The sequence below is a fragment of the Phodopus roborovskii genome, unplaced genomic scaffold, assembly GCF_943737965.1.
Source record: "Phodopus roborovskii unplaced genomic scaffold, PHOROB, whole genome shotgun sequence".
Taxonomy (NCBI): Eukaryota; Metazoa; Chordata; class Mammalia; order Rodentia; family Cricetidae; genus Phodopus; species Phodopus roborovskii.
The window spans coordinates 11950937-11976844 of NW_026126416.1; the positions used below are offsets into that span (position 1 = coordinate 11950937).

The following is a 25908-nucleotide window of genomic DNA, read 5'->3' on the forward strand; positions in this document are numbered from 1 at the left end:
TGCTCATGAAAAACATGGAACTCTTTGTCTTCTTCAGTGTTACATGTCTGTCTTTCCACAGGCAAAATTCGACGCTGAAATGCCATGTGAAACTGTGAGCAAGATCCACCTGGTCGATCTTGCTGGAAGTGAGCGTGCGGATGCCACCGGTGCCACTGGGGTCAGACTCAAGGAAGGGGGCAATATAAACAAGTCCCTGGTGACTCTGGGAAATGTCATTTCTGCCTTAGGTAGGCTTGAGGTCACCTCCTGCCATTTCCTGTCTCTGTACTATGTTAGCTTGGAACATGCCTGCTGGATGTTTGTCTCACAAACCCAGGCAGAGTGCTCTGGTCTTTTAGAACTAAATTAGAGAAAGTAGAGACTTTGAAATGATCTCCTGTTTCTTTCTTCCTGGCAGCTGATTTATCTCAGGATGCAGCCAACCCTCTTGTGAAGAAGAAGCAAGTTTTTGTGCCTTACAGGGATTCTGTTTTGACTTGGCTTTTGAAAGACAGCCTTGGAGGAAACTCTAAAACCATCATGATTGCCAGTAAGGTTTAAATTGTATTTTTGAGCATCAGTGTTTCCTGTGAATTAAGTGTAAATATTTAAGTTGAAAGTGTCTTATTAGGTAGGATGCAGCATCTTGTATATCTTTTAGAAGTAAATGCTTCTTCCTGTCTTGAAAATCACCTATTGGAACACACCTGCAGTTTGGAATTTGCAGATCTGGAGACTTGGGCATCATGGAGGCTACATTGGCAGGCAGACATGCTCAGCTTCTCTTTGCTTAAGTACACTTTGAACTTTACTAGCTCATAGGAGAACCCTTCGTAGAGAAAACAAGTAAATGACCCACTTTTTTTTTAATTTAAAATGGTAGATGCAGAATTAAAAATTTAAATGAAAAAATAACGGTGTTAAGTGTAATAGGAATAGTAGTATATTTTTATGTTTACAGTTGACCAATTAAGTGAAAGGAGAGGATTGAGAAAATACATAGGAGATGTGCTAAGGGGAACTCTGGACTTGTTACCTCTCAGCTTTACTTCCCTCTGTCTCTTTTTCTCCTCTCCCCTTCTCCCTCCTCTGTTCTCTGTCCTCTTCACAGCCCTTGTCCTGCACTCACTGGTGGCATCAAGGGACACAGCCATATAGTTACTCAAGTCTTAATGGTTACATGGAAGTGGCAGTGGCCTTCAGTGTAGAAGTAACCAAAACTCCTAGAAGGAAAGAATTAAGTAGCCTACTGACTTTTGAAAAATTGCTAGGCTTTGGGCTTTTATAGATGATGTTTTTTTTTTTTTTTAATCAAAAATGCAAAAGTATTTTAATTCCTGCTCAATGGAGAAGTGCATTCCTGAAATTTCATGTTATCAGCCAAGAAAACTCTTCCCTTTGTGGGGTATCTCACAGCCTATCTTGAAGTTGTTCAAGTGGCTGATTATAGATGTGAGAGGAGCAAAGCGACGTTTAATTTGGTATAGTGAACACCCTTTCCTATAATCCTTAGACAATTTTTTTCATATTCATTACTGTGGCAATGAATATTTAGTCTTTCCTGTGACCTGGGGTTGATCTGACTTTTAAATTACAAACCAACTTTGTGTTAAATGAAACATGGAGCGCTAGATGAATTATTTTTCATATTCATTCTTCACAGCCATTTCACCTGCTGATGTCAATTATGGAGAAACCCTAAGTACCCTTCGCTATGCAAATAGAGCCAAAAACATCATCAACAAGCCTACCATTAATGAGGATGCCAACGTCAAACTCATCCGTGAACTGCGAGCTGAAATAGCCAGGCTGAAAACTCTGCTCGCTCAAGGGAATCAGGTTGAGTTTTTCTGAGATTTATAGATAATTTTCTTTGAGTAATGGCATCTATTTCTAGATCTTAATGAGACAATTATCCTGTGGTATTGATTTGAGTAAATAAGTGCTAAGTAAAGCTTCGGATGGTTTAGCCAGTCTCTATATCAGCTTCCTTTTGGACTTTTCATTCCTTATGCATTCTGGGTGTAAGATTTTATCCATCAAGCCTTAAATGATTAACCATTTGATAGTTATCAATTATGGAAGGAAATTTATCATGCAGTAGGATTAGTGGCATAATCTCCATTAGTAAAAAGAAACTTAGATGCTTAGATCAATATTCAAAATTCTTGCCATGCCTTTTATGACTAAAAATGTATTTTAACAGAGAGGATGTGTTTGGACACCTTTCTGAGTCTTGGTCTCACTTTAGCCATGCCATAGGTGGTTATGGTGACTCTGTGTTGCATCTGATATCATGTCTATGGCCTGGCTGTGATGTTGTTCTCCAGGTCCTTGCATGATTATTGAAATGGCCTGACTTTAGGATCTTCTGAATTACAGAGAAGCTGTACCCTTTTGTTTCTCGCAGTCTGAGCATGTTCCTGCAGGGTTATGCTCTGTGAGGACTGTGGGAGCTAAGTTCCAGATGGCTGAGGTACTACTGTGAAGAAAGGCCACCCTTGGAAGAAAATCAGAGCTAGTATTTTAAACTCTTGCTGTTTGAAATAAAATGAAGGTACACTCTGTATTCTTAAGTCCACTTAAGTGGACATCTTAAGTCTATCATTAGACAACTCCATTTCTGTAAATGGGAAGTGTTTAGTGCCTTCTCTGTTAGACTATACTATACTATACACTCTTGATAGCCCATAAATGGTTTGAACTATAGAAATATTGTCAAAATGAAACCTCGGTTTCCTGTGTCCTGAAGTCTGCCTGGTGGTCCTTCCCCACAAGATGGCAGACTGCAGTCAAACAGGACTTCTTCATTGCACTTAAAAAAATAACTTTGTACACACTTCCATTTGTGATGTCTGGCCTCTGGTGTGAAAGGGAATTGGCAGCAGAATGTGATATCAGGAACTGCAATACTGGTTTCTGTTTATAGAATCCTTTATCTATGATTTGGAAATGTTGTTTGTCTAAAGTAAGCATTTTAAATGATTGATATGTGAAGGACAATATTTGAAACATAGTATACTTGACTGTGTAAGAGACCGTGTTTATGGAGAGTGGGTATGCACATGCAATTGTACCCATTTGGGGGTCAGAAGACCACCTTCAGAATTTGGTTCTTTCCTTTCAGCATATGAGTTCCTAGGCTCGATTTCCTCTCATGAGGTTTGGTGGACAACCACGTCTTAGGGTTATTATTGCTGTGATGAAACACTGAGACCAAAAACACTGAGACCAAAGGCAACCTGGGAAGGGAAGGTTTTATGTGGCTTACTTACATTTCCATCACTGTTCATCGCTGAAGGAAGTCAGGACAGGAACTCAAATAGGACAGGAACCTAGAAAGGGGAGTTGATGCAGAGGTCAGGCAAGAGTGCTGTTTTCTTGGTCATTCCCTTGGCTTGCTCAGCCTAGTTTCTTATAACACCCAGGACCACCTGCCCAGTGTTGGCCCCACCCACTATAGACTGGGCCCTCCTCATCATTTACTAACAAAGAAAATGTCTTATAGGCTTGCCTGGAGCTTCTTATAGAAACATTTTCTTTATTGAGGTTCCCTCCTCTCAGAGGACTTTAGCTTTTGTCAAGTTGACATAAAACCACCCAGCACAGCCACCCAACCATCTCATCAGCCCTGCTTGATGTTTGCCTTGTTTGTGGTTGTGTTTGTTTTGTTTGCCTGTTGTTGTGCTTATTTATTCCTTAATTACTTTCACTTTAATACCATTTCTATAACTAAGGGAGTAGTTTTATTACTGTTTTAGAAGTGAGGATGGAAAATCTATTTAGAATATATTTTGATAAATTTAACATGCATTATAATGAACATGGACATCTGGTTCATAATAAGGAATGTTCTGAAACTACAAATCTTTGATACATTATAAGCAAATCCTACTTACTTAAATTTGTGATTATTAATAAAATAAAAAAAAAGTTCTTAAGCGTCATTAAAAACAATCTCTGACTAAGGGACTGGAGGATGATCTGATTGGTGAGTACTTACTTATATTGAGCTAGGTGAGGATAAATGCCTGTAATCCTAGTCATGCTAAGATAGGTGATGAAGATTTGCTGAACCTTAGGAGCTTGTCGACCAGTAGCCTCACCTCCATTGTGAAATTACAGCTTATGAGAGACAGATTTCAAGCTAAGGTAGAAGGTGCCTGAGGACCAATACTTAAAGTTGTCCTCTGACCTACACACATATACATACATACACACACACACTCCCCCTTTCAACTTCTTTCTAAATTAAATCTGAGTAAATCATTCTGAGACATTCCTCTATTTCTAGAATATTCTATTCCAGTGCTCCTATAGTTCTTTGAGAGTGTTAATTTAGTTCCCATTTTTAGAATTGTTTGTTTAAGCAAACCTAAGTAAAAATCAGTTCTTATTTTTAGTGATTTTGTATATTACCATTGCAGAGATCATGTGCCAAACTTTTAAAAATAAAATTTGATAAAACAGAAAGATTCTGATATATATTTACTTCTATTATACAGAAATATGCATGTTAATGTATACAGAGAATTTTTACAGAAGTATATATAAGTATGGAAAATTACATCTCATGTATATGTATATGTATATGTATATGTATATGTATATGTATATGTATATGTATATGTATATGTATATGTATATGTATATGTATGGATTTAGAAGCTCAAGTCACCCCTCTCCTTGTACTCATCTTGAGAATAGAACTTCATTGTGTCCTAGGAGGCACTCTTAGTTCTCCAGCCAGGACTTGCCTTCCCATCGTCTCAAGGGTACCCACCTTCCTGACCATTTGAGGCAGACCTATTGGTTTTGCTTGCATTTGTGCTGTCTGTCTGTCTGTCTGTCTGTCTATTATCATATCTTGCAGTATGTATTATTTGGGTCCAGTGTGTTTATGAGTTTCATCCATGTCATTGCATGTATGTGAGGACCCGCTTCCTCATATTTCTGTTTGTACTCCATTACATAAACACTTTCTAGTTCATCTGTCTGGCAATTTTTGATTTGCCTTTTAGGGTATCCTGTTTGGGGTTATCATGTTTGCTGTGGACCTTTAAATGTCTTTTAGTACACATGCAGATATATTTCTTTGGGGCTTATGCCTAAGAAGACTTGGTGATCAGAGATACACATAGCATGCGCATAATTTCAGGAGGTGCCACCGGTTTTTAAGTAGTTATGCCATTCCCCTTCCCTATCAATATGTGCCAATGCCAGGTTAGTCTCTGCAGGTCCACACTTGATGCTACCCACTTGTCATTAACTCGCCATTTTAATTGATACGTATCATAAAATGGTTACCTTTCACCTTTCATAAGATTTATGAAGTTGGCCTCTGGTTACATTCTCATATCAAGTGCTTTGTTGCGTTTACACCTATTTCCACTTTTAATCTTATGGAAAGAAAATGTTTTAATTCCCTAATCTCTAACAAATGTATCTGGGAAAAATTAATAAAAATAGAAGTGAAATGAACAATGAGAGTTAAGCAGGAAAGAAAACAATGGAGTGAAAAGGTGCAGGTTTTTGTTGTTGTTGTTGTTTGTTTTTTAGTATCCAGGCTGTGTGTTAAAACGTAAATAGTAGAACAATGTTGTAGAGGCTTTTACAAGAGACATGTGTGAGATGAGGGCACAGAGTAAAGCTCAGATAGATGGTGCTTGTAGAAACAGGCAGAGTCCTATCAGTTAACTCATGGAGAAGGAGAGGGATGCAGAAACAGCAATGCATTCAGCTCAAGAAAAGATTACTGCATTCATGACATAGAGTGCAGTTCACAATTAAAATCAGACAGGACATCAGCTTTCAAAAAGGAAAACACAAAACAATTGGAAACAGTGGAGAAACAGCCACACACATTTGTTCCAGAGAATGCTCTCCTTCCTTGAGAGTGCAGGCAGGCAAGCAGGCAGGCAGGCAGGCAGGCAAAATTGAGTGCAGTTGTAGCAGGTGCACGTAACACTATGTGCGTCTGCTATAATCAGTATAGTTCAGAATGGGAAGGAGGCTGCAGCTCAGACAACATGGAACTACTCCCCTTGCTATGACAAGAACAACTACAAATAAAATCATCACATCCCAACAGGAAAGGAAGAAAGGAGCACAGGTTGTAGAAAAATAGTTTCAGATTGCTTCCTGAATATGTGAAAAATGTCCACTACAATGAAAACAATGCATACCATTGAGTATGCAGCATCTTGAAAAGAGTAATAGGCTTTAGTTTTACTTTCATACCTGTAAACCTGATAAAAGTGGGGTGCCAGCTTTATGGCCACACAGCATGTATAATAATAAAAACAATCCCTCAGCTGATGAATTTCATCCTGGTTAAGATGCACAGTATATATACTTAAGATGGCAGCTGAGAAGCTATATACCTTTGTGTCCCCTGAAGCAAGGGACTGCTGTAATTGGGAATGTCTCTCAGAAGGCTTCTGGAAGGTGTGCTCCTCATATTTTCATTGGACCCTGCCTGGGGTGGCCTGTGAATTTCAAAACCAAGGTGGGCTGCGTACATGTCCATGTGAATCTCCTCCCTGCACTTAGATAGCTGAAGGAGCACTCTAGACACCATTACCAGGCTCTTGCCTCTGAAGTCTACAGTTGCGCTGCACAGAGTCCCAGTGTGGCCCACAGCCATCCTGATCCACTGATGATGTGAGGAAGAGATAGAAATGAAAACATGCTGGTGCTGTAGGGAAGAATCACATGATAGTTAAGGAATTCCCCTCTAGGAAGTGTTTTCTGTTGATACGATCATGTATACTGTAGGAAGTACATGGATCATTGCTGTAGCATTGCTGGAAGAACAGATGATTAGAAAAACCTGCAGTCAGGAAAGTACCATCAACAACTACAGGATACCTATGCAGTGAATACCAAGCAATGGAAAAAAAATCATTAAAAAGAAAAGAGAAAGGTTTATATCATTTAAAGATAAACTACACACACACACACACACACACACACACACACACACACACACACACATTTTTTTTTAAAGCAATAATCAGGGTAGTAGGCTAATGTCATTTTCATTTATGATAACACAACAAAAGCAAGGTTCCATTAACTTGAGAAAGAATGCTTGCTCGTGCGGACTCTTTGTGTTTGTTTCTGAGACCTCTCTGGCAGCAAGAACAGCAGACACAACGGGGCACTTACGCTTCCGCCCCTGAGGCCCAGGTTTAATTACTAGACAGGCTACTGAAACCCCAGGCTCTCCTCTTGTCCTAGGTTCTCACCTGATTTTCGTGTTTATGACTTCAGATTTTACCCTTTTGCATCATGGAAAAAGAAAAAAACATAGATTGCAGCATAGCTTGGCATACCGGATGCCATCAGCAGTGAAAATAAGTGAATTTTGTTTGTGTATTTCAAAATGGATGAACTTTAAACAAGATTTAGGTGTCTTTTTGAACTTTGTGAATTCTGAGGACTGTAGGGATTTAGGTGTGTTTGATTTGAGTGAAAAGCTGCTCTTATGGCTTTTCCTCTGATAATTATATCGCAGATGTAGGTTTATGACTGTTATGTCATGATTTTGGTATAAGGACACATATTCCATGGATTAGAGACTTAACGATAATACTTTGGAAGTATGTGTGAGAAATTATTTTTATAAACATTTAATATTTTTTTTTTTGCAAAACTGCTTTGGTAATTTGGGGAAATCCTAGATATGTACATCATTTCTGTTCATTAATTGCTGATATCTTTATGATTTAAATTGTAGATTGCCCTCTTGGACTCCCCTACAGCCTTAAGTATGGAAGAAAAACTTCACCAGAATGAAGCAAGAGTAAGTGATGGTTTGAGTTATTATTGTTTCTTAATTTCAACTTAATTCTTTTTTGTTTGTTTGTTTGTTTGTTTTGCTTTTTTGAGACAGGGTTTCTCTGTATTATTTTAGAGCCTGTCCTGGAACTAGTTCTGTATGTTAGGCTGGCCTCGAAATCACAGAGATTCACCTGCCTCTGCCTCCTGAGTGCTGGGAATAAAGGCCTGCGCCAACAATGCCCGGCTCAAATATTATTTTCTAAATCCACATTTATTACAACTTGAGACTGTCACCAGGCTCTTACCACCAGATAGGACACTTGTGCTTCCCCATTCTTTTGGACACCTTTGTTTTTATTACATTTATCTCTAACCCCAACCCTGAAGCCACTGTCTGTTTTCTGTGTTTGAGATAGGATATCAATATGTAGTGTCAGCTGCACTTGAACTCAAAGTGTCTTAGTCTGATCCAGCTAGGTTTAGAGGCTTGCACCACCAAACCAGGCCCATGGTACTTCTTCAGAATGAGTGTTAGCTTTTTATGTATTGCACATCCATGATAGTACACAGGATTTGAGGGGCCCATAATAACTTGCTACAGTTACGGTCACTGGCAGCCTCCTGACAGAGAGTGTGGCCACCCAAGCAGGCAGAGTCCTTGAAAAGAGACTCTAGTTGACATTCATGAGGCCATAATAGTCTCCATAACTTAGTGCTAAGTGCTATTCAGCATTTTGGAGCCCTTGATTTTGCAATGGATATTCTGGACTGCAAGTCCTCTGGGTCAGGGATCAATTAAGAGACAGGAAAGGGACTGCAATGAGGGACTGCAACTGAAGATGCTCTGTAGGAGTTGCGGTGGCAGAGGGCTGGCATGAGGCTTGCATTTTTAAAAACACTCTTCCTGGCTGACTTGGTTCTATCATGTTAAATTTTTTTCTTTTGATGCCCTCTGGGGGAAGAGAAACAGACAATAAGAACAATTTAAGAGTCCTTATTTTTTCTGGTGCTAAATGATTAAAACAGCCCTAGAGCAAAACAAGTGGTCTGATGGTAAAAACTCAAGACTCACACTGTGAAAGAGTCAAGTTGAGCTGTAGTCATGAACTTGTTCATAATTGCTAGGATCATTGTGTTGGCTACTAACTGGTAATAGTGTCAGTAAGACATCCATTTCTTAATCCTCATTTTCCTCAAGAAATTTTATATTTTACTGCTTCAGATCCCAAGTGTAGTGGAATGTCTGCATGTGGTTGTTTATCAATTACAGGTTTCAGGAATATTCACAAGTTAGCAGAAAGAATAAACATAACTAGACTGCACTCGTCATGCTGTGGAGGAGATGGCTGCCTGTCCTATCCATAATGTGCTCTAAGTTTTGCCGCCTCGTTTTTATTGACCTTCTTAATTGCTTGCCACCTGTTTTACTCTTCAGTCACACTGTCAGATGGAATGTGTACTTGGATTTATAAAAAATGTTTTTAATGAAGATTTAAACACAATGATTAATCCAAGGAGTACATAGAACCTTTTGAATGCTCATATGTGAAAGGATGCATTATCATAATTTTTTATTGAAAAAGTATTTTCATACAAGATATGCCAATCATGCTTTGTCCTTCCCAATCCACAGTTCTCCCCTATCTGCCCAACTCTGTACCCTTTTTCTTTTTAGAAAACAACAGGCAAAGAACAAAACAAAACAGACAGAGCAAACAAAGAGACAAAGAACACACACTACTCCACAGAAATAAAAAATAAGAAACCATAATATATAAATAAATGACAAATAAGACAAAAATGTCTAAACAAACCAATAAGAGATAAAATGTCTAAAAAAGCACCATTGAGTTGGTTTTCTGTTGGCTATTGGGCATGGGGCCTGCCCTTTTATATGGTTAGTATACCCAGTGAGACTCCATCAGAGAATACTAAACTTTCTTTTGCAAGTAGGTGGCAGTTGCATATAGCTTATTAGCTAGAAATTGGATCACAGTGCCTACTCTTACTTCTCAGCACTGGGACCCCGTTTGGCTTGAACCTATGTAGGCCCTGTGCATGCTGCTATGGTCTCTGTGAGTTCACATGTGCACTAGTCCTGTTTTATCAAGAAGACACTGTTTCCCTGGTGTCCTCCATCCCCTATAGCTCTGAAAATCTTAATACCTCCTTTTCTAATTGTTCCTGACCCCTGAGGGGAGGAGTTTGATGAGGATCCCATTTATGACCGGATGTTTGTAAATCTTTCACTCTAAGCACATTGCCCAGTGGTTGGCCTCTGTGCTGTTGATTGACTTGCCTTTCTTCAGTAAGGACACATATGGTGGTATAAGAAACATTCATTTGCTGAATGTTTCCTGTTCTCAGATAAGTTGCATCGGTTAGCATAAATTAGAAAATTCAGTATGCTACCCTTTCCCCCTCTGTAGGGAGAAAAGATACAAGAATGTCCCCTTCTGAGAGATTTTTTTCTTCTTTAGAACAAAGCATTCTAGTGGCCGTGGGACTCACTGCTGTCTCCTTGGAAGGGCCCTTGGGTATGAGAGGTTTCTGACTGTCTCCACAGCCTTATCAAAGCATGGAGACAGGCAGGAAATGATGGGGGTGTCTTCACTTGTGTTTGCTTTGTTCACAAAGAAGACAGACTTCAGCAGAAATAACTGGTTAAAGAAGAAACATTTATATGGGACCACATGGTTATCTGGATAACTTCAGTTAGTGAATAGCCCCTGACTGTTAAGTCAGGTAGGTTTGTTTACCCCCTGGGTTCGTGATCACCACAGACCCCCCCCCCCAACTTGTCAGCAGCACAATTTGTTTAGTCAAGATTTCTGTGCTTCAAGGACCATGGAGTGTGCCTTTTCCTCAGGAGGGGGTACAGCAGGGCCTCACATGGGGGCTCTGAGTGAGGAGAGCAGGAGGCTCAGGGGAGATTGTCTGTGCTGTGGAAATTGGGAGGCAGTCTGGTGATAGAAACAGTGACCCCTGAGAGGCCAGCTGTCCCCTCCCTGGACCAGTCATTTCATTCTACCCATCTTCTTTTCCACAAGGCATATTTTTCATTCCATTTGTTCCTGGCCTTTTGATTCAGCAATCACTTTTTTGCTTCTTAGTGAATTAAGCATGAGGATCATCTTAAAACATTCCTAGAACTAGATGAAAACTTTATTAGCTTTGGAAAGTACTCACCACCTATATGCACTCAACTGCCAGGCCCTTTCCTTTCCTAAGTTACAGTCCACTGAGAATAAACTGATTTTTATCATTAGAATTTTGCTGTGGCTGAAAGAATCAAATAAAAAAGCATCTTTCCTCCCTTTCCCCAGAGGTGGAATGAGATTTATAAACCCCATTAGTTAGCTACAAAAGCATTATCTCCTAAAACTGTAGCATCCAAGATGATCTAATCACCATGTCCAATTAGAAAGGAAAGCAAAGGACTATTTCTTCAAGTATGGCCAAGAACAGCAAATGCAGTTGATGTGCTGTTGCCATCCTTGGGGTTGTAAGTGGTTAATAATCCAAAGAAGCAGCTTCTCTAAGTCCACCATGGAAGAGAGGTCATAAAGTTATAACTTGACACGTTGCTGTCTCTTTGCTTTGCTGCACTGTTGTTGATGAGACCAGCTGTTTGGATTATATTTGGTGGCCTTTCTTCCAAGGAGTAGAGCTAGCTTATTTAAAATGTATATATTAGACACACACACACACACACACACACACACACACACATGGTTTATCTTTCCATAGGGTCTATACATTTAGAACTTTTCTAGATACAAATTATATTTATTTTTAATTAAATAATTATCTATCTATTTATTTATTTATTTTTGGTTTTGTTTTTAGGTCCAAGAATTGACCAAGGAATGGACAAACAAGTGGAACGAAACCCAAAATATTTTGAAAGTAAGGGCTGTGAAAAATGTCTTAATCTTACTGTACTGGCTTAAGTAAGTCACTTTCTCATCTGAAATATGGCTGTTATATGTTGGGCCTATGGTAAGGTCAGTGAAGCTCATTGGGAACTGTGGCCTATGAGCCTGTACTTAGTTTCTCAGATCATGGGTGATTCCTATCACACATCAGAGCTGAGAATTTTAACATGTACAGGTTATCATGGTTTTCCACACATATGCTTTTATTTGTTGAAACTTCTCCATGTTGGGCTTAGCACATTTAAAATCCCAATGATCAAGGGTATACATTTTGTGTTTCTAATTTTGTTAAAGAAATGCATTAAGAACAAAAGTGATTTTCATGACAACATTATAGAATACACTTGTGTAGCATGATTAGATTACAGGAATTTCTGAACTACTGATTTCCCATACGTTTTCTTCATGTCTCTGTGGCGGCATGATGGCTGTATGTATTTCTGCCAATACTCACTACGAAGGCATGCCTATAAGTTTGGTCTCAGTTTTTCCTGCTGTGTTACATACTAGGAGTTCCCTTGCTTTCATTATGGCTCACTTGATTAGTAAAAGAGCCATACTGAACCAGGTTTGGAGTTGAGTTCCAACTCTGTGCTTTGATGGCATCCAGTTGCATCTGAAGTCTAGTGAAGTGCCCTGGGGATAAAAAAGAAGCTCCTGTAATGTTGACTGGCCAAGCTCAACAGGGTTCAGCTAAATGTGTCAGCAGTGTGTGAAGTTGGGTCTCATGTATGTGAAATGGCATGCTTGGTTAATGATTTGTGGGGGAGGCATGAAGGCCTGAATTGGCCAATTAGTCCTCATCTGACAACAGGGTCACAGAGCTAGGGTCAGCAATATACTGTGTTCCCTTCTATTTGTGTCATGGAGGTTGCCTGCCACACTCTAGGATTACGAAGGTGCCTGGAGCTGGAGGCAGGTGCTCAGCTTTGATGTAGGTGGAAGTGGGTTGATGGTCCTGGGGACTTTCTTTTCAGGAGCTCAGATGACAGTGTTAGGTGAGGGCTTGATTTTCAGATCTCTTTCTGTCCCTTTCTGTTTCTAAGGAGAAAGGCATGCTATTTTGAGGAACCATGCTTCTGCGGTGTTTCCTTTGTTTAGAATGTATGTATTCACTTATTTATTTTGGTAGTGCTCTGGAATCAATGCTGAGTTTTAGACATGCTAAGCAAATGCCCTACCACAGAGCTACACTGCAGCCTGCCTTTGTAGAGAGACAATGGTCCATGAAGCTGAGCAGAGGCTTTATTCGCATCTCAGAATAGTCATGCTAGAATAAGCACTACCAGGAGGTTCATGTATTTGTTCCTGAAAATTGCAACCCTTCTCAGTGGTATGGTAGCAGCCTCTGACGACCTTCCACGACACAGTGTAACTTTCCTCAGGAAGTTTGAAAAGATGCAGAATTAAAGTGTGCTGAATTTGAAGAACAAGAAAAATCATTTCCAGTAAACACTTTGAAAGTTATTAGCGGAAGTGGTACTTGGTAGGACAAGAGGCACAACAACAATGTTGTAAAACTTCAACACCATCTTGTGTTATTGCCACTGTGGTATCTCTCTCCTGTATTCTCTCTCTCTCTCTCTCTCTCTCTCTCTCTCTCTCTCTCTCTCTCTCTCTCTGTGTGTGTGTGTGTGTGATGTGTGTGATGTGTATTGGCACTGTGGAATGCTCTAGGGCCTTGCATGAGCAATGTTGACTCAGTGTGACACCCCTAGACTGTAACTAGTTTTATGCTGGATTTTTTGACCTTTCTGAAATTCTTCATAATAGCTCTCCCACCCCCCTTAAAGTGATTCTGGGCTTTAAAGCCAAATCCTCCTCTGATTCTCACCCCATTTTATGTTCATCTAATTATCTTTATTTTTCATGGCTTTTCAGATGAGAAGCATGTGTGTTATTAAAGGTTATGAGGAAGGCAGGGGCAGTGTCCTTTCTCCCCTTCTTGTTTGTACTTTTGGTCTACACTAGTCCTCTGGCCTCACTGGTAGCTTTAAGGGCTCTCTCTATCTCCTGCCTGCGGCCTGCCATAGAGAGCATTACTCAAATGCTTAATTTGAAAATCTTCCATGGGAACTGGTTGCTATTCTTCAGATATGTACATGTATCTGTGTGGTTTCTGTAATCCATCCTCTTCTGCATTTCTACAGTGTGTTCCATAGGTCGTTCACTTGTGCTTGAAGCCACCCTGCCTAAAGTGCTGCATGCTTCCCTTCCTGTTCCAGATGTGTGACTTCAGGTTAATTTATCAGTGGACATCAGAGCGGGTTCAGGAATACAGGGCTATGCCCTCTCATATGTACATTAGCATTAGCTCAGAAGCAAGGGGTAGTTTTGTCTCCTTCTTTTGTATCCGGCCTGTGACCTCCCTTGTTTGGGAATAGTGAAATCCAAAGTGTGGTTGCCTGGCATTAGAAGGACAATGGCAGTCCCCTAGATATGTGTATGCTCCAAAGAAAGCTGCAAAGCTGCGGACTTTTTTTTTTTTTTTTTTTTTTTTTTTGTTATTCCTAAAGCAGATCTGGTAAACATCATGGCCACAGTGGCTGGGGCCTCAAGCTTTAGTCTGTTAACTCAGAACTTGTATGTCAGGCTTCAGTTCCCTTTCTCTTACTGGGCTGTGACACTTCCATGCTCTAGTTTCCAGCTTTGAAATTGTGGTTGGTGCAGGCTGATTCCCTGTGTCCAAGGCAGAAAACTAAGAGATGACGACATGTTCACATTCACATTGAAGAAATTGATTATAGAATGTGTGTTTTTCTTTTCTCAATCTTCTAATGCTGCTACCCCTTATTGCAATTCCCCACATTATGGTGACCCCCTAACCATAAAATCACCTAGTTGCTACTTCGTAACTGTAATTTTGCTACTGTTATGAATCACAGTGTAAATATGTGATATGCAGGATACCTGATATGACTCCTGTGGGGGTCTGACCACAGGTTGAGAACCACTATTTTAGGCACATCTTATGCAGTATGGAGCAGTTCTATGACCGTGTTCTATATCCCCTTTCTTGCTCTCTAAAATGTGCGCGCAGTCTCTCTCTCTCCATTTTCTAGACTGCAGACTCCCTTGCTTCACCCTGAAAGGCTTCGGACTTCTGTTCATTTTCACCTGTCCTATTATGGTCAGCCCCACGTCCCCTGACATATCTACTCACCCTACTGGATGGCATGCTGGTCCTAAGTACAACAACAGGGAGTTAGGTTTCATGGTGTCTCCTAGCCTTGGCTGGGGTTGCCCCATCATAAGGGATGCTTTCCTTCCTTAGTCTCCTGTCAGAGTCCACTTGAAGTCCTCTGCCCCCACTGTTAGTTAGGATGGATTTATTTATTTCTTGCTTTGCTGAAGGCAAGGATGTAATTATATCACTAGACCCAAGATAAATGATAAATGGATATTTATTGGGGAACAGTTACACAGAAAAGACAAAGAAACTCTCTTCCTACCAGATCTGCTGACCCACCGGAAAGATCGAGCCAAGGAAAACCATACCTTAAGCTCCTCTCTTTCCACATCAGTCCACCTGAAACCCCACCCAAAGGGGTGTGCCCACTGTTACAGTTCCACAGACCAGAAGCCTACAACCCTGCATCATTTGGTTTTAATTTGATATGGTGTTCTCCATTGTCTGAGTTATGTAGTGGTGTCTCTGTCTTTCTGTGCTGACTGTTAAGAGCTGGAGCTGGTTAGGACCACATCTGCTTTTCATTCTGTAAGCCAGCTCTTACGGCTCTGCTTCTCACAGAGCAGCCTGCAGCAATGGCTTATGGGATTCAGTTAGTATTAAGAAACAAAAACAAAACTCATTGTATTAATCTGCTAAGAGTGCCACAGCTAAACACCACAGTCTGGATGGTTTAAACATCAGATTTATTTTTTTCCCCCTCACAGCAGCCCTAGAATCTAGACTCCAAGATGAAGATATACCAGGGTTGGCCTATTCTTCTTGGCACACAGATAGCCACCCCTGCTTTGTTTTTATATAACCTACTCTTTGGTGCCTGTGTCCTTGGTCATACACTGTGTGTCCTAGTCAACTTTTTAAATGAGGATAGCAGTCACACTGGGTTAAGACTTATCCCAATGGCTTTACTTCATCTCAATGACCTTGAGATTAATTAATTTCAACTTAATTAAAGTCCTGTCTGTAGACACGGTCATATCCTGAGGATCCAGAATGTAGAGCCTCAGATTGGGGCCACACAATTTATCCACTATAGTCTTGATTATACAAATGTGAAGACAGACTTGGTGAGAAACATCACCTCCTGCCGTGTGGACCTCAGTCTCCTCTGCTTTCCACTGCACCTTTCTGCTATTGAAAGCCTCACACATGACTCTGCAGTCTTGTTCTTGGAAGGAATGTGGCTGGATTTTCTGCATCGTAGCCCATTCTTAACTCAGATCACTTAGACCTGGCCTGTTGAAAGTGTGTTTGTTCCATGAATGGGCAGCATTAATGGTATTTGTGAGTCGGGAGGAAAGAGAACTTTGAATCCCATTCCATGTTTCCTGTAATAGAATCTGCATTTAATCAAATGCCCAGGAGGTGTGTTTGTACCTTCATGCTTGAGTGCTTCTATAGAGCTGCCACAGTGGGGAATGCTGGAACTGTCCAGGGTTCTTTGCCCTTCAGATCCTTTCTGCTCTGTCCTGTGCTGTGGGGGCTGATCCCCACAGGAGGTCCCTTTGCAGCCTCCCTTGAACCTGTAGAAGACTGAAAGCTGCCACTTCTCTCCACTGCCTCACATCCTGCCAGCAAGGACTAGCCCATGGTGGTTTTGGATTGCCTCCAGAAACATCCCCTCATCCTCTCTGCCCTCATCTTGTAATAGCGGTTGGTTTCCTGTTGCCTGTGGGTAACTTCACCATTCCTGGCAAACTACAACTAACAGCAACCAGTCACCCCTGAGTGACCAGTGCCTGTATTGAGGTCCCCTGGGTTTAAACAGTGAGGTAGCTTCTGTTGTATGGTTAGCATCGTCTGATGCCCAAATGTGTTTGTACCTGGTCTCTGAGTGCCTACCAACTTCTTAGGGCAGTATGCCCCTCCTTTCCTTTTTAAGCCTGTCTTTCTTCTCCCTTTTAAAAGGCTGCCGGCATGTGGTTTGTATGTTGGCTGAATTTATCTGCAGCTGGACTGCCTCTTAGTCAGGGTCCTGTAAGCCTGGCCATCAGGAGCTTTAGAATGTGCTTGCCTTGGTTCACCTGTTGAATGGTGCCTGTTGCATGGTGTTTGGAGTCATACATGTACCCCTGGGTGTACCTTCTGATATGGCAAATTACAAATCCCACATGTTTTTAGGGCTAATGAATTTTCTCAGCTTTCATCTAACAGTGGAATTAGAGAATTCTTTCTTCATCCCCACAACCCCACCTCTTTCTTTTTGCTGCTTTTGGTTTATCAGTTTTGCACACCCTTGTTTCTCTGTCCTAGAGTTTTATAGATGGTTAAAGAAAAAAATGCCCAAGGTATGTTATCTGACTTCCAAGGAGCTCCTTGAGCTCTGTGCTTCAAAATAAATCCCAGACAGTTAGGACTGCAGTGTAAAGCTGGCAGCCGTGTGACAGATGGTGTGGCAGAAGGGAGCATGGCCTATTGTGTATCTGGAGCCACACTGCAGCCAGGGACTTAAAGTCAGGGAGTGCTCCTGGTTGACTCCCTCTAGCTTTGTTCATGCTTTTCTACAGACTGCACATCTCTCTTGCCATAGATGTAGTCTTTGATCACTCCAGTGTCTGACTGGATTCTGTGTTTTCAACTGCACCACACAGGGCTTCCAACTGTATGAGAGAACAAGCAGGCTACTCTCTCACAGACCCCCACACTAGCAGTTTCCTTGGTAAGTGCACTTACTGCATTCAAGTTACCTGAAGATTTTTTCCAGGTTTTAATTGTGGGGAATTATTGTGTACCTTATGCCCAGTTTGTGTTTGCTCTGTTGAATGGAACATATTTGAACCCAAATGATGGTGAGATAGGGATGCAAGTAGTTTAATTTTTAATCATGCTGGTGGCTTGTTAGTCCTTCTCTGGGGAGCACAAGAAGTTGCAGACCAGGAGTTCATGGCTGGACGGAGAACACATAGATGGAAGGGCCTTTACTTTATTCTTTCAGAGCTTCTTAAGTAACAGGGAATATAATAAAATGCAAACGGGATCTTTTCCTGGCTTAAGGTTTTCTGAGTTTAAATTCTGCGGAGAAGCATGCTGCTTCTATGTTATGACAGAGTGAATCAACTGAGCTGTTTGTCTCTGCAAGATTACAGCAATCTATAAAAGAGTTTTTCCCTGGCTCTCTGCAGTTTCCTTGCACAAACTGGAGGGGGGATGGATTTGGAGCAGACTGATAACTGGGCCATCGCTCAGCAGGCCTGCAATGTGGTAGGTTTGTGAAATGAGTTTCCTGAGGTTCTTTGGATCTCTTCGGACAGGGCCCTGGATCCTCTGTTTTCTGGAGAATCTACTCCAAGCGTGGGAAAGACACCTATCTTTTTTTTTTTTTTTTAAACCTCATTTGGTGGTATCTTCTATATTATTGCTGTAAGAATTTAACAAAGGGCAGATGTGGTCATCCACTTACCCAGATTTTGAGACATTACTTTCAGCCATAGAGTATAGGCTTCCTTGCCAAGAGTTGTTTTTAGCCATTCCATAATTGAAAACTCTAGTTTGAGCCATTTGGGATTTGTAATGTGCCAGACCAGAAAGTGGACCCAGGAGTTCTGAGCAACTGTTTCATGAATGGCTCCAAACACCACGCAGCAGGCACAGTACTATGCCTGCTCAACGGGAGAACCAAGGCAAGCACACTCTACAGTCCCTGATGGCCGGGCTCATATTGGTTATAGCTCTTGCAATTTGAAAAATACAAAGTGCAATCATGCATTTCATAATGGATGGAACACATTCTGAGAGGTATGTTATCAGGTATTTTTATCCTAGTGTCAGCATCATAGCACAAACTTAAGATGTCCACAGCATCACTAGGTGATCATCTAATGGGACCACTGTGTGACTACTGGTTGAAGCACTGCTGTACAGGACATGAGTATATTGATCATGTACTTGTTTGGCTACATAGAGACAGTACTGTGATTGTTTACATTTATCCAGGATTGGCTAAGGTGGGCATTTCAACCATCACAGTTCTTCTTGTGATTTTTATCGGGAAAATATAGTCATTCCAACTCAGTACCTGCTTATTGGTGTAGGGTGTAGGCCTTGTTCAGGTTACTCCTTTTGATACATTTTTTTTTTTTTTTCCACTTGAAATTTTGTAACTTAAAAAAAAAAAAGTTTCAAATTATTCAACGAATTCTTATTAGGGACAGAAGCTAATGTGTAATCTCTCTCTTGTGCCAATATTCTAATAAAACGGCTGCTGCCTTTATTGGTATAAAATACTTGAAAACATCCTCGTAATGGATCCTCAGCTTTTCTCAGTTTATCATTCCCATCTTTCTTCTGTTCATTTCTTCTTCCTTCATTGAGCACCCACTTGTTGAGACAGTCCTACCTTATAGACTTGGTGCTAGGCAGAGGGCACACCCTTAGAGCAAAGCAAACAGTTTCTGCTCTCAAGGGATTGTATCTGGAGATAAAAATTTTTCTCTCCACTTTCTGGGTATTCCTTTGTGCTGTTCCTTTCATCTTGGTAGTCTTCTGATTTCTACTGGGTCTGGGCTGAAGTTCATTTGTTGATAAAACATGGTGATTCTGCTGCCAAACTGGTTGGGACCTCACACTGTAAGAGCAGCAGGTCTTATTTTGTAGTTTCAATAGTTTGCTTTAAGAGAGTTTATGTTAAATGGATGTGTAGAGGCTTATGTGTGTCTGCTCTCTGTGTCTCCTCTCCCCTCCCCTCTTTAGGAAGCCTTGACACAGGGAGAGCACTTTATGAATGAACATGTATGCACTGGTCTGTAAACAGTTTTTGTTTGGGTTGTGTAGGTCTGGACATGGAATAAATAGGTAGCCCCAGGTCTGCATGGATGTACTGCAGTATGTTGCTGGAGGAGCTGTTTGGAAGAATGGGTTCGTAAATGTCGTGTGAATGATAGACACTTGTGGAGATGCAAGGGAATGATGTCTACCATCCGTCTACCATCCTGCTACATGGTCGTTATCTGTATGTTTTCATTGTCTGTTAGATTATAAACTCTTTTGGGGGCCCGGAACTGTTACTTTATTTTGTTTCAAGTATTAATTCATGTTCTTGTACCCTTATTATGTAGGGGAGACTGGTAGTTGTTTCTATGTCAGTTGAGGCTGATTTGCCTTTATATCTTTATACCAATATGTTGGTTATTTACAAGGTGATCTACCATAAGCAAAAGTAATGTTCAAACATCTTATTTGGCAGTGTCTCTTTGACTAAAGTTTATATATGGCTGAAACCAGAGTTAGCTGTGAGCAGGATACTTCAGGACAAGCAGTATTTCTCCGCCCCCCCCCCAATCTGCCATTACTATTTTTGCAATCTATTTTCTTTGTCTCTTTGCCTTTCTAGGCAGCCACACAGGTCTGAAACTGTGTGTGCCCCTGGTGTTCATAGCGGGGAGAACTGAAGGGAGGGAGGACATAAAGGTGTAGGTGGGTGGGGCGGGGGGGGCATGCAATAAAGGTGACTTGAGAGAGGATTATTATAAACAATCTGTTTATTCCACACACCAGTGTAGATGACCTCTCCGAACAAGTCATTGTCATTTCTCCAATGGGCAAAGCACTTTGCCTTTTAAAAATGTATTCGCACATTTTGTCCCATTGGCTCCTCCTTGATCATAAAGCAAGTGAGAATAAGATGCTTCTGAACTTCTGCAGTGTGCAGTTGTTAATTTTTCAACCTCTCATTAAGGCTGCACTCTGGCTGTTCATTTTTACCAGATTGCGTTCTCCCATTCCTAAACTTCTGCTCTTGAAGCTGTTCTTTAAGATGAAAGGCAAAGTAATAAACAAAGTTCTTTGTTCTCCATAGCCAGGACTTGATAATTAGTAGGGAGGTGGTTGGCAGTACTGAGCATGCTTGGCAGGGCCAGAGGGAGCCCACCCTCTGTTGGGGACAAGCTCTGATATTAAGGATGCCAGGCTGACCATGTTTTTTTCCATGGCGTCTCTGGCCTTACAGGAGCTGCTCATAAATAAAGGTTTTCTGGTTGTATGCTGGTTCTTGGTTTTTGAATAACAGTTCTGGAGCAAAAGGCCAAGAATAAGTCAAGTGCTTCTTGTTAAATGTTGTTACTGTGATAAATTATTTGGAATACATAAGGGTCTTTTCTTTTGATCTTTTGCAATAAGCATGTGTGCTGGTAGGCTCTTACTGCATATTTATTGCCAGAGTCAGGGAGGAAAAGATTATCTGGTCTTATGGAAGTATACTTCATATACACCTGTACTCACTGGGTGCTAAATTATGGGACCATGGTTTAGTTGGCAAAGCAGCTTCAGGAACAGGCAGTTCATGGGTACAGATAAGTTTACCGTCCCAATCATCCCAGTGTGCACTTAGCTCACAGGAACCTGGGACCTGGAAGGTTCTTTTTCCTCCTACACTATGACCTTTCTCCTGGATCTGCCTTCATTTTGCTGGCCTTGGATTCAGTGACCCTTTTGTTTGCCAGACTGTTATGGTAAGATGCAGGTAGTGGTAGTCCCTGTCACATGAACCCATTTTAGATGGGCAAAGTGCTGAGAAGGGGTCTCATAGTCAGCATTGGGCTAATGTCATTCAGCTTGTTAGACCATTTTAGTGAGTCACCTTCTTTTGGAAAGCTGAGCTGCCAATAATGCCTGTCTTCCTAATTGGGTAGATAAAAAGCATTATGCATATGCAAATTTATTCAACTACATAGCTCGATGCAGATGCAACATGGACTCTCTTACAAGACATTTTATCTTATCAGGTAGTGTTTTGTGTGTTTATTTACTTGAAATAACTGAAAACTCAGTTCTAGGTATTCTTAAATAGAGTTGTTAACAAGCTCACAGAAAAAGAAAGTGATAGGGAGGGGTTTAGGAATGGCCTGAGCAGGGATTTGCTTTTCTGGAACTATTCTGTATTTTGGGGTGTTTGGCTTTACCTTCAGGCCTTATGTTACTAAATGCCCAGAGAATGGCAAAGTGAAGGCCAGCAGTGCCAACCTTATGTCTACTCCTCTGCCATCTGAACTTACTTCAGAGCTTCTGATACCCAGCAAACCCCTAGGCTCTTCAATGACTAGTGGGTTTCTTTTCCAGTTTCTGTGCTGGCTGGTCTAGGCTCTGGTTATCCACACCCATCACCATGAGAAGGAACAGGTCACCTAATTGGTGATGAGGTGAGTCCATCTTAGGGACAAGGGCTAGGGAAAGTTGTTTACTGTAGCTAGTGGGCACTGGGGTATCCAGACCAGGTGAACCTTAGTGATGCTGTATACACTACACTTTCTACCATAGACACAGAACCTATATATCAACTGTAGTGTAAAATATAAGTACATTCAAGGCTAACAGGAGGTGTCTGATCATTGACGGATTCATCTATTTCTTAAGATAAAACGTGTTGAGTACTTTATAAAGTTGGAATTTCATATTCCTTCAGGGAGTTCCAAGAAAGGGTGCCCTGAGCATCCGTGCTGTGGTGTGAACATTTTGTAGTTAATGGGGAAGACCTCTCTGTTCCCATGTTAGGGTCCAGATAAAGCACACAGTAAATCCCATGTGTATAAACATGGCTTCCTTTTACTCATTAAGTATGGCCTTGAAATGGAAGGTTCCATCTTCCTGCCTGCCTTTTTACATTCGCTTTTTTGTTTTGTTTTGTTTTGTTTTTTCTTTCTTTTATTTTGAGATGGGGATTCAACCTACACTGACCTCAAATTTTCTATATAGCCCACTCATTATTTGCCTGACAAGTGCCAGGCTTATAGTGTGTGTCACCACACCTGATTTATGTGGTGCTGGGGTTAGAACCCAGGGCCTCGTGCATTTTAGACATGCAGTCTACCATCTGAATTATGTTCCCAGCCCTCTTATATACTTTCAAACCTAATTTGCAGTTGACTCGTTGGTTTATAGTCTTTCATGTGTGCTTATTTTTGGATGGTTACTCTGTGCGGCAACTTGGCATCCCCCATGTTTGTGTTTGTGGGGTAGCAGCAGGTTTTAAGAGATGCTTTCTCTGAGCATAGTAGTTTTTTTTTTTTTTCTTCTTCTTCTTCTTCTTTTCTTTTTTTCTGCACTGTTTAAGGATAATAGCAGTTTTGCTTTACTGAGACATCGGGGCTCCCATGTCTCCTTGCTAAAGCCATGGTTTTGAGTAGCATGTGTCCCTAAGAGGTATACTTAACAAATAGGCTTCTACTGAAAAAGGGCCTATGGACCTATGCTGCACCATTGCCAAGATATTCAGATGCAGAAATGGAGGTGGCGAAAAATCCCTGTCATGTTAGCTCATACTTTATGGCATCTACTTTGTTAGGTAAAAGCAGCTCCCTGAGAAAGTTGTCTGTCACAAAGACAAGACAAGTGAGTTCCAAATAGCTCCAACTTCATTGAATTTGGTCAACAGAGATGTCACATCTCCTTCAGTAGCTAATGTTTTACATATTACTGTGTAATACTTAAGCCTTTCCTTTTCAACATTAAAATAAAACGATATACTACTGATGTAGTTTAACAGATTTGACTAACACTGGCTTTAACACTTCTTTAGGTGGATGGGCCCATTTTATCATCCTAAATAACGTGCATCTCCACATCATGGGAAGTTGATTTTCCATATAGAATGATTTCTATCCAGAATCTCTTGGGGGATATCCTCCTCCACCCCCATCCTGTGTGTTTGTGTACAATTGTATGCATGTTTGTGTGAGGGTATGTGTGAGAGCAGGTACACAGGAATGTGTGGTGTGTGTGCAGGCTAAAGGTTGACCTTGGTGTCATTCCTTGGGAACCGCCTTCTGCTTTTCTGAGGCATAATCTCTCACTGACTTAGAATTATCCAAGAGAGCTAGGTTGTCTGACTGGTGAGCTTGTGAGCATCTAGTTTTTTCAGCTCCACAGTACATGCATGAAAGAAGTTTTATTGGTTATGCCTTCAAAATCATTGTTTTTGAGCAAGTGTCCTGAGCCTTGCAAGCATTGTGACCATGCCCCTAACATGTGGCATGCCGGTCGCGTGCCAAGAGCACCTCTCTCTTGGTTCCCCTACCTTGTTTTCAGCCCTGCTGTTGACTCTACTGGTTGCAGCCATGCTGTCACTAGGTGACTCTGAATGATGCCATTTGAAATGAAATTTCAGCAGTTTTGTAGAACCTTCTTACAAAAGTATCTTTCCTTTTTAATTTAAGAAGGATAGTGTGCAAATATGCACTAAAGGGATTTTGGTACCATTGTGACCCACACCTAGATTCTCAACGACCCCTTCATCCTTGCTTGTAGGTTATTTCTTATTCTCTTAGTTAACAGTCACTTGCAGCATCTGTTCTTATCCCAGGTTTACCTGCTCCTGACCTTCACGTAGATGGAGGCATGCAGTGTATTTTGTTCTCCTGATGGCCACTTTTGTGGAATATGTCATCTATAAGATTCATCTGTATTGTATGACACTGTTTTCTCTCATCCAGGCTGTCCTTGAATTTTCTGGGTAACTGAGGATGACACTGACTTCCTGATTCTTGTGCTGCCAGGCCTGGCATTGCAAGTGTGTACCACTCCCAACTTGTGTTAGTCCTTCTTCAATGTTAGCCTTCTATACTCTAGGACCCCACTGTCTTCAGAGTAATGCCCACTTGGCTATAATCTCCAGTATTTTGTTACCATGAGCAGTGCCTCTTTGAGCATTCTTGAGCTGGTTTTCCTCAGTGTCTGTATTCACAGGGCCTCCCATCCTGCCTTGGTGAGAATTCCTCCAGCATGTGTCTACTCTGCCTTTATAGTTTGAGCCCAGTACTCAACTGGTTCTCAGTATGAGCTAGGCCATGTGATTAAGACAAGATACTCTGCCTCATCAAGGGCAAACTGTCTATTCAAAGACATCAGGAAGTCTCTATTTGTGCTTGTTGCTAAAATTCTTTACCCCAGGGTGAAGTAAGTAACACCTACACCCTTCCTCCTACAGTTCCAACAACAAACTAAGACGCAGTTTCACCAAAGTCCATTCAGGAGAATCAATAAAAGCAGTAGGTAAGGGTTTACACATAGGAGCCTGGGTCACTTGAAGGTTGGTGCATGATGCATGATGACCTACTTCCTTATAGCTTGGAAGGAATATCCTTTCTGCCATTCCCTATCTATCCCCTTACCCAGAGGCCCTTAGGCCATGTTCAGTTAGGACAGAATTGCATACAGCTGGTTGTAAGGGGTGCAGGATATTTAGGTGGAGGGGGGGTCCCATGATCCTCCTTTCAAGAGTGAAGGTCAATAGTTAATGAACCCAGCTGTAATGATCTTTGGCCAGTAGGCGAAACTTTGGTTTAGAGGGTAGTCCTATACAACAGTTCTGTAAATATAACACTGCCCCCAGCCTTAGCCTTATCCAAGCAGTTGATTGTCAAAATTCCAATTTTTGCTAATAGGTTTTTTGTTTTGTTTTTGTTTGTTTGGAGCCTGTCCTGGAAATAGCTCTGTAGACCAGGCTGGCCTCAAACTCACAGAGATCCGCCTGCCTCTGCCTCCCGAGTGCTGGGATCCACAGAGATCCACTGCCCAGCACTGCTAGTAGTTTTTAAAAAGACAATTCTGAGGTTGTTAGCTAGTATACTTTTTTCGTTTCTTCTTCTTTTTTTTAATGTGTGCATTTTCCCTTTGTCCCCCTCTTATAACAGATATTTAACTTGTATTCAATAAAACTGAGGCTATCTGTCCATTGTTCCTTATTTACAGATAGTTTAAGGATGCAGATGCATGCTTTGTATGGCCTTGCACTCAGTACTCACAGTGTTAGTAGCACTAGAAGCGTGCATAGAGGAGATGCACCGTGTCACACGTGTTGTTTCAGGCCAGCACTGTGTAATTCTAGAGTACACAGCTTCTAATTGTAGCCACACTAAAAAATTAGACAACAAAAACCAATTTTTTAGTAGTGTACTTTATCTTATATGAACTATAACAATTTAGGCATATGTTTATTATAGAAATAACATGTATTACACAATATATTAATATATATATAATAAATTCTATACTATACTCTTAAGTAATATATACAGAAATAAA

At 41.0% G+C, this 25908-nt stretch overlaps 1 protein-coding gene across 1 annotated transcript in view; it reads left to right on the forward strand.

Annotated features, from left to right (window-relative positions):
- Nucleotides 1-25908, forward strand: part of Kif16b (kinesin family member 16B) — a 182505-nt gene that overhangs the window by 54028 nt on the left and 102569 nt on the right. The window contains exons 8-12 of the mRNA XM_051183275.1: nt 62-230; nt 401-532; nt 1646-1821; nt 7724-7789; nt 11617-11676. Coding sequence (XP_051039232.1) covers nt 62-230; nt 401-532; nt 1646-1821; nt 7724-7789; nt 11617-11676 — 603 coding nt within the window. The remainder of the gene's footprint in view (nt 1-61; nt 231-400; nt 533-1645; nt 1822-7723; nt 7790-11616; nt 11677-25908) is intronic.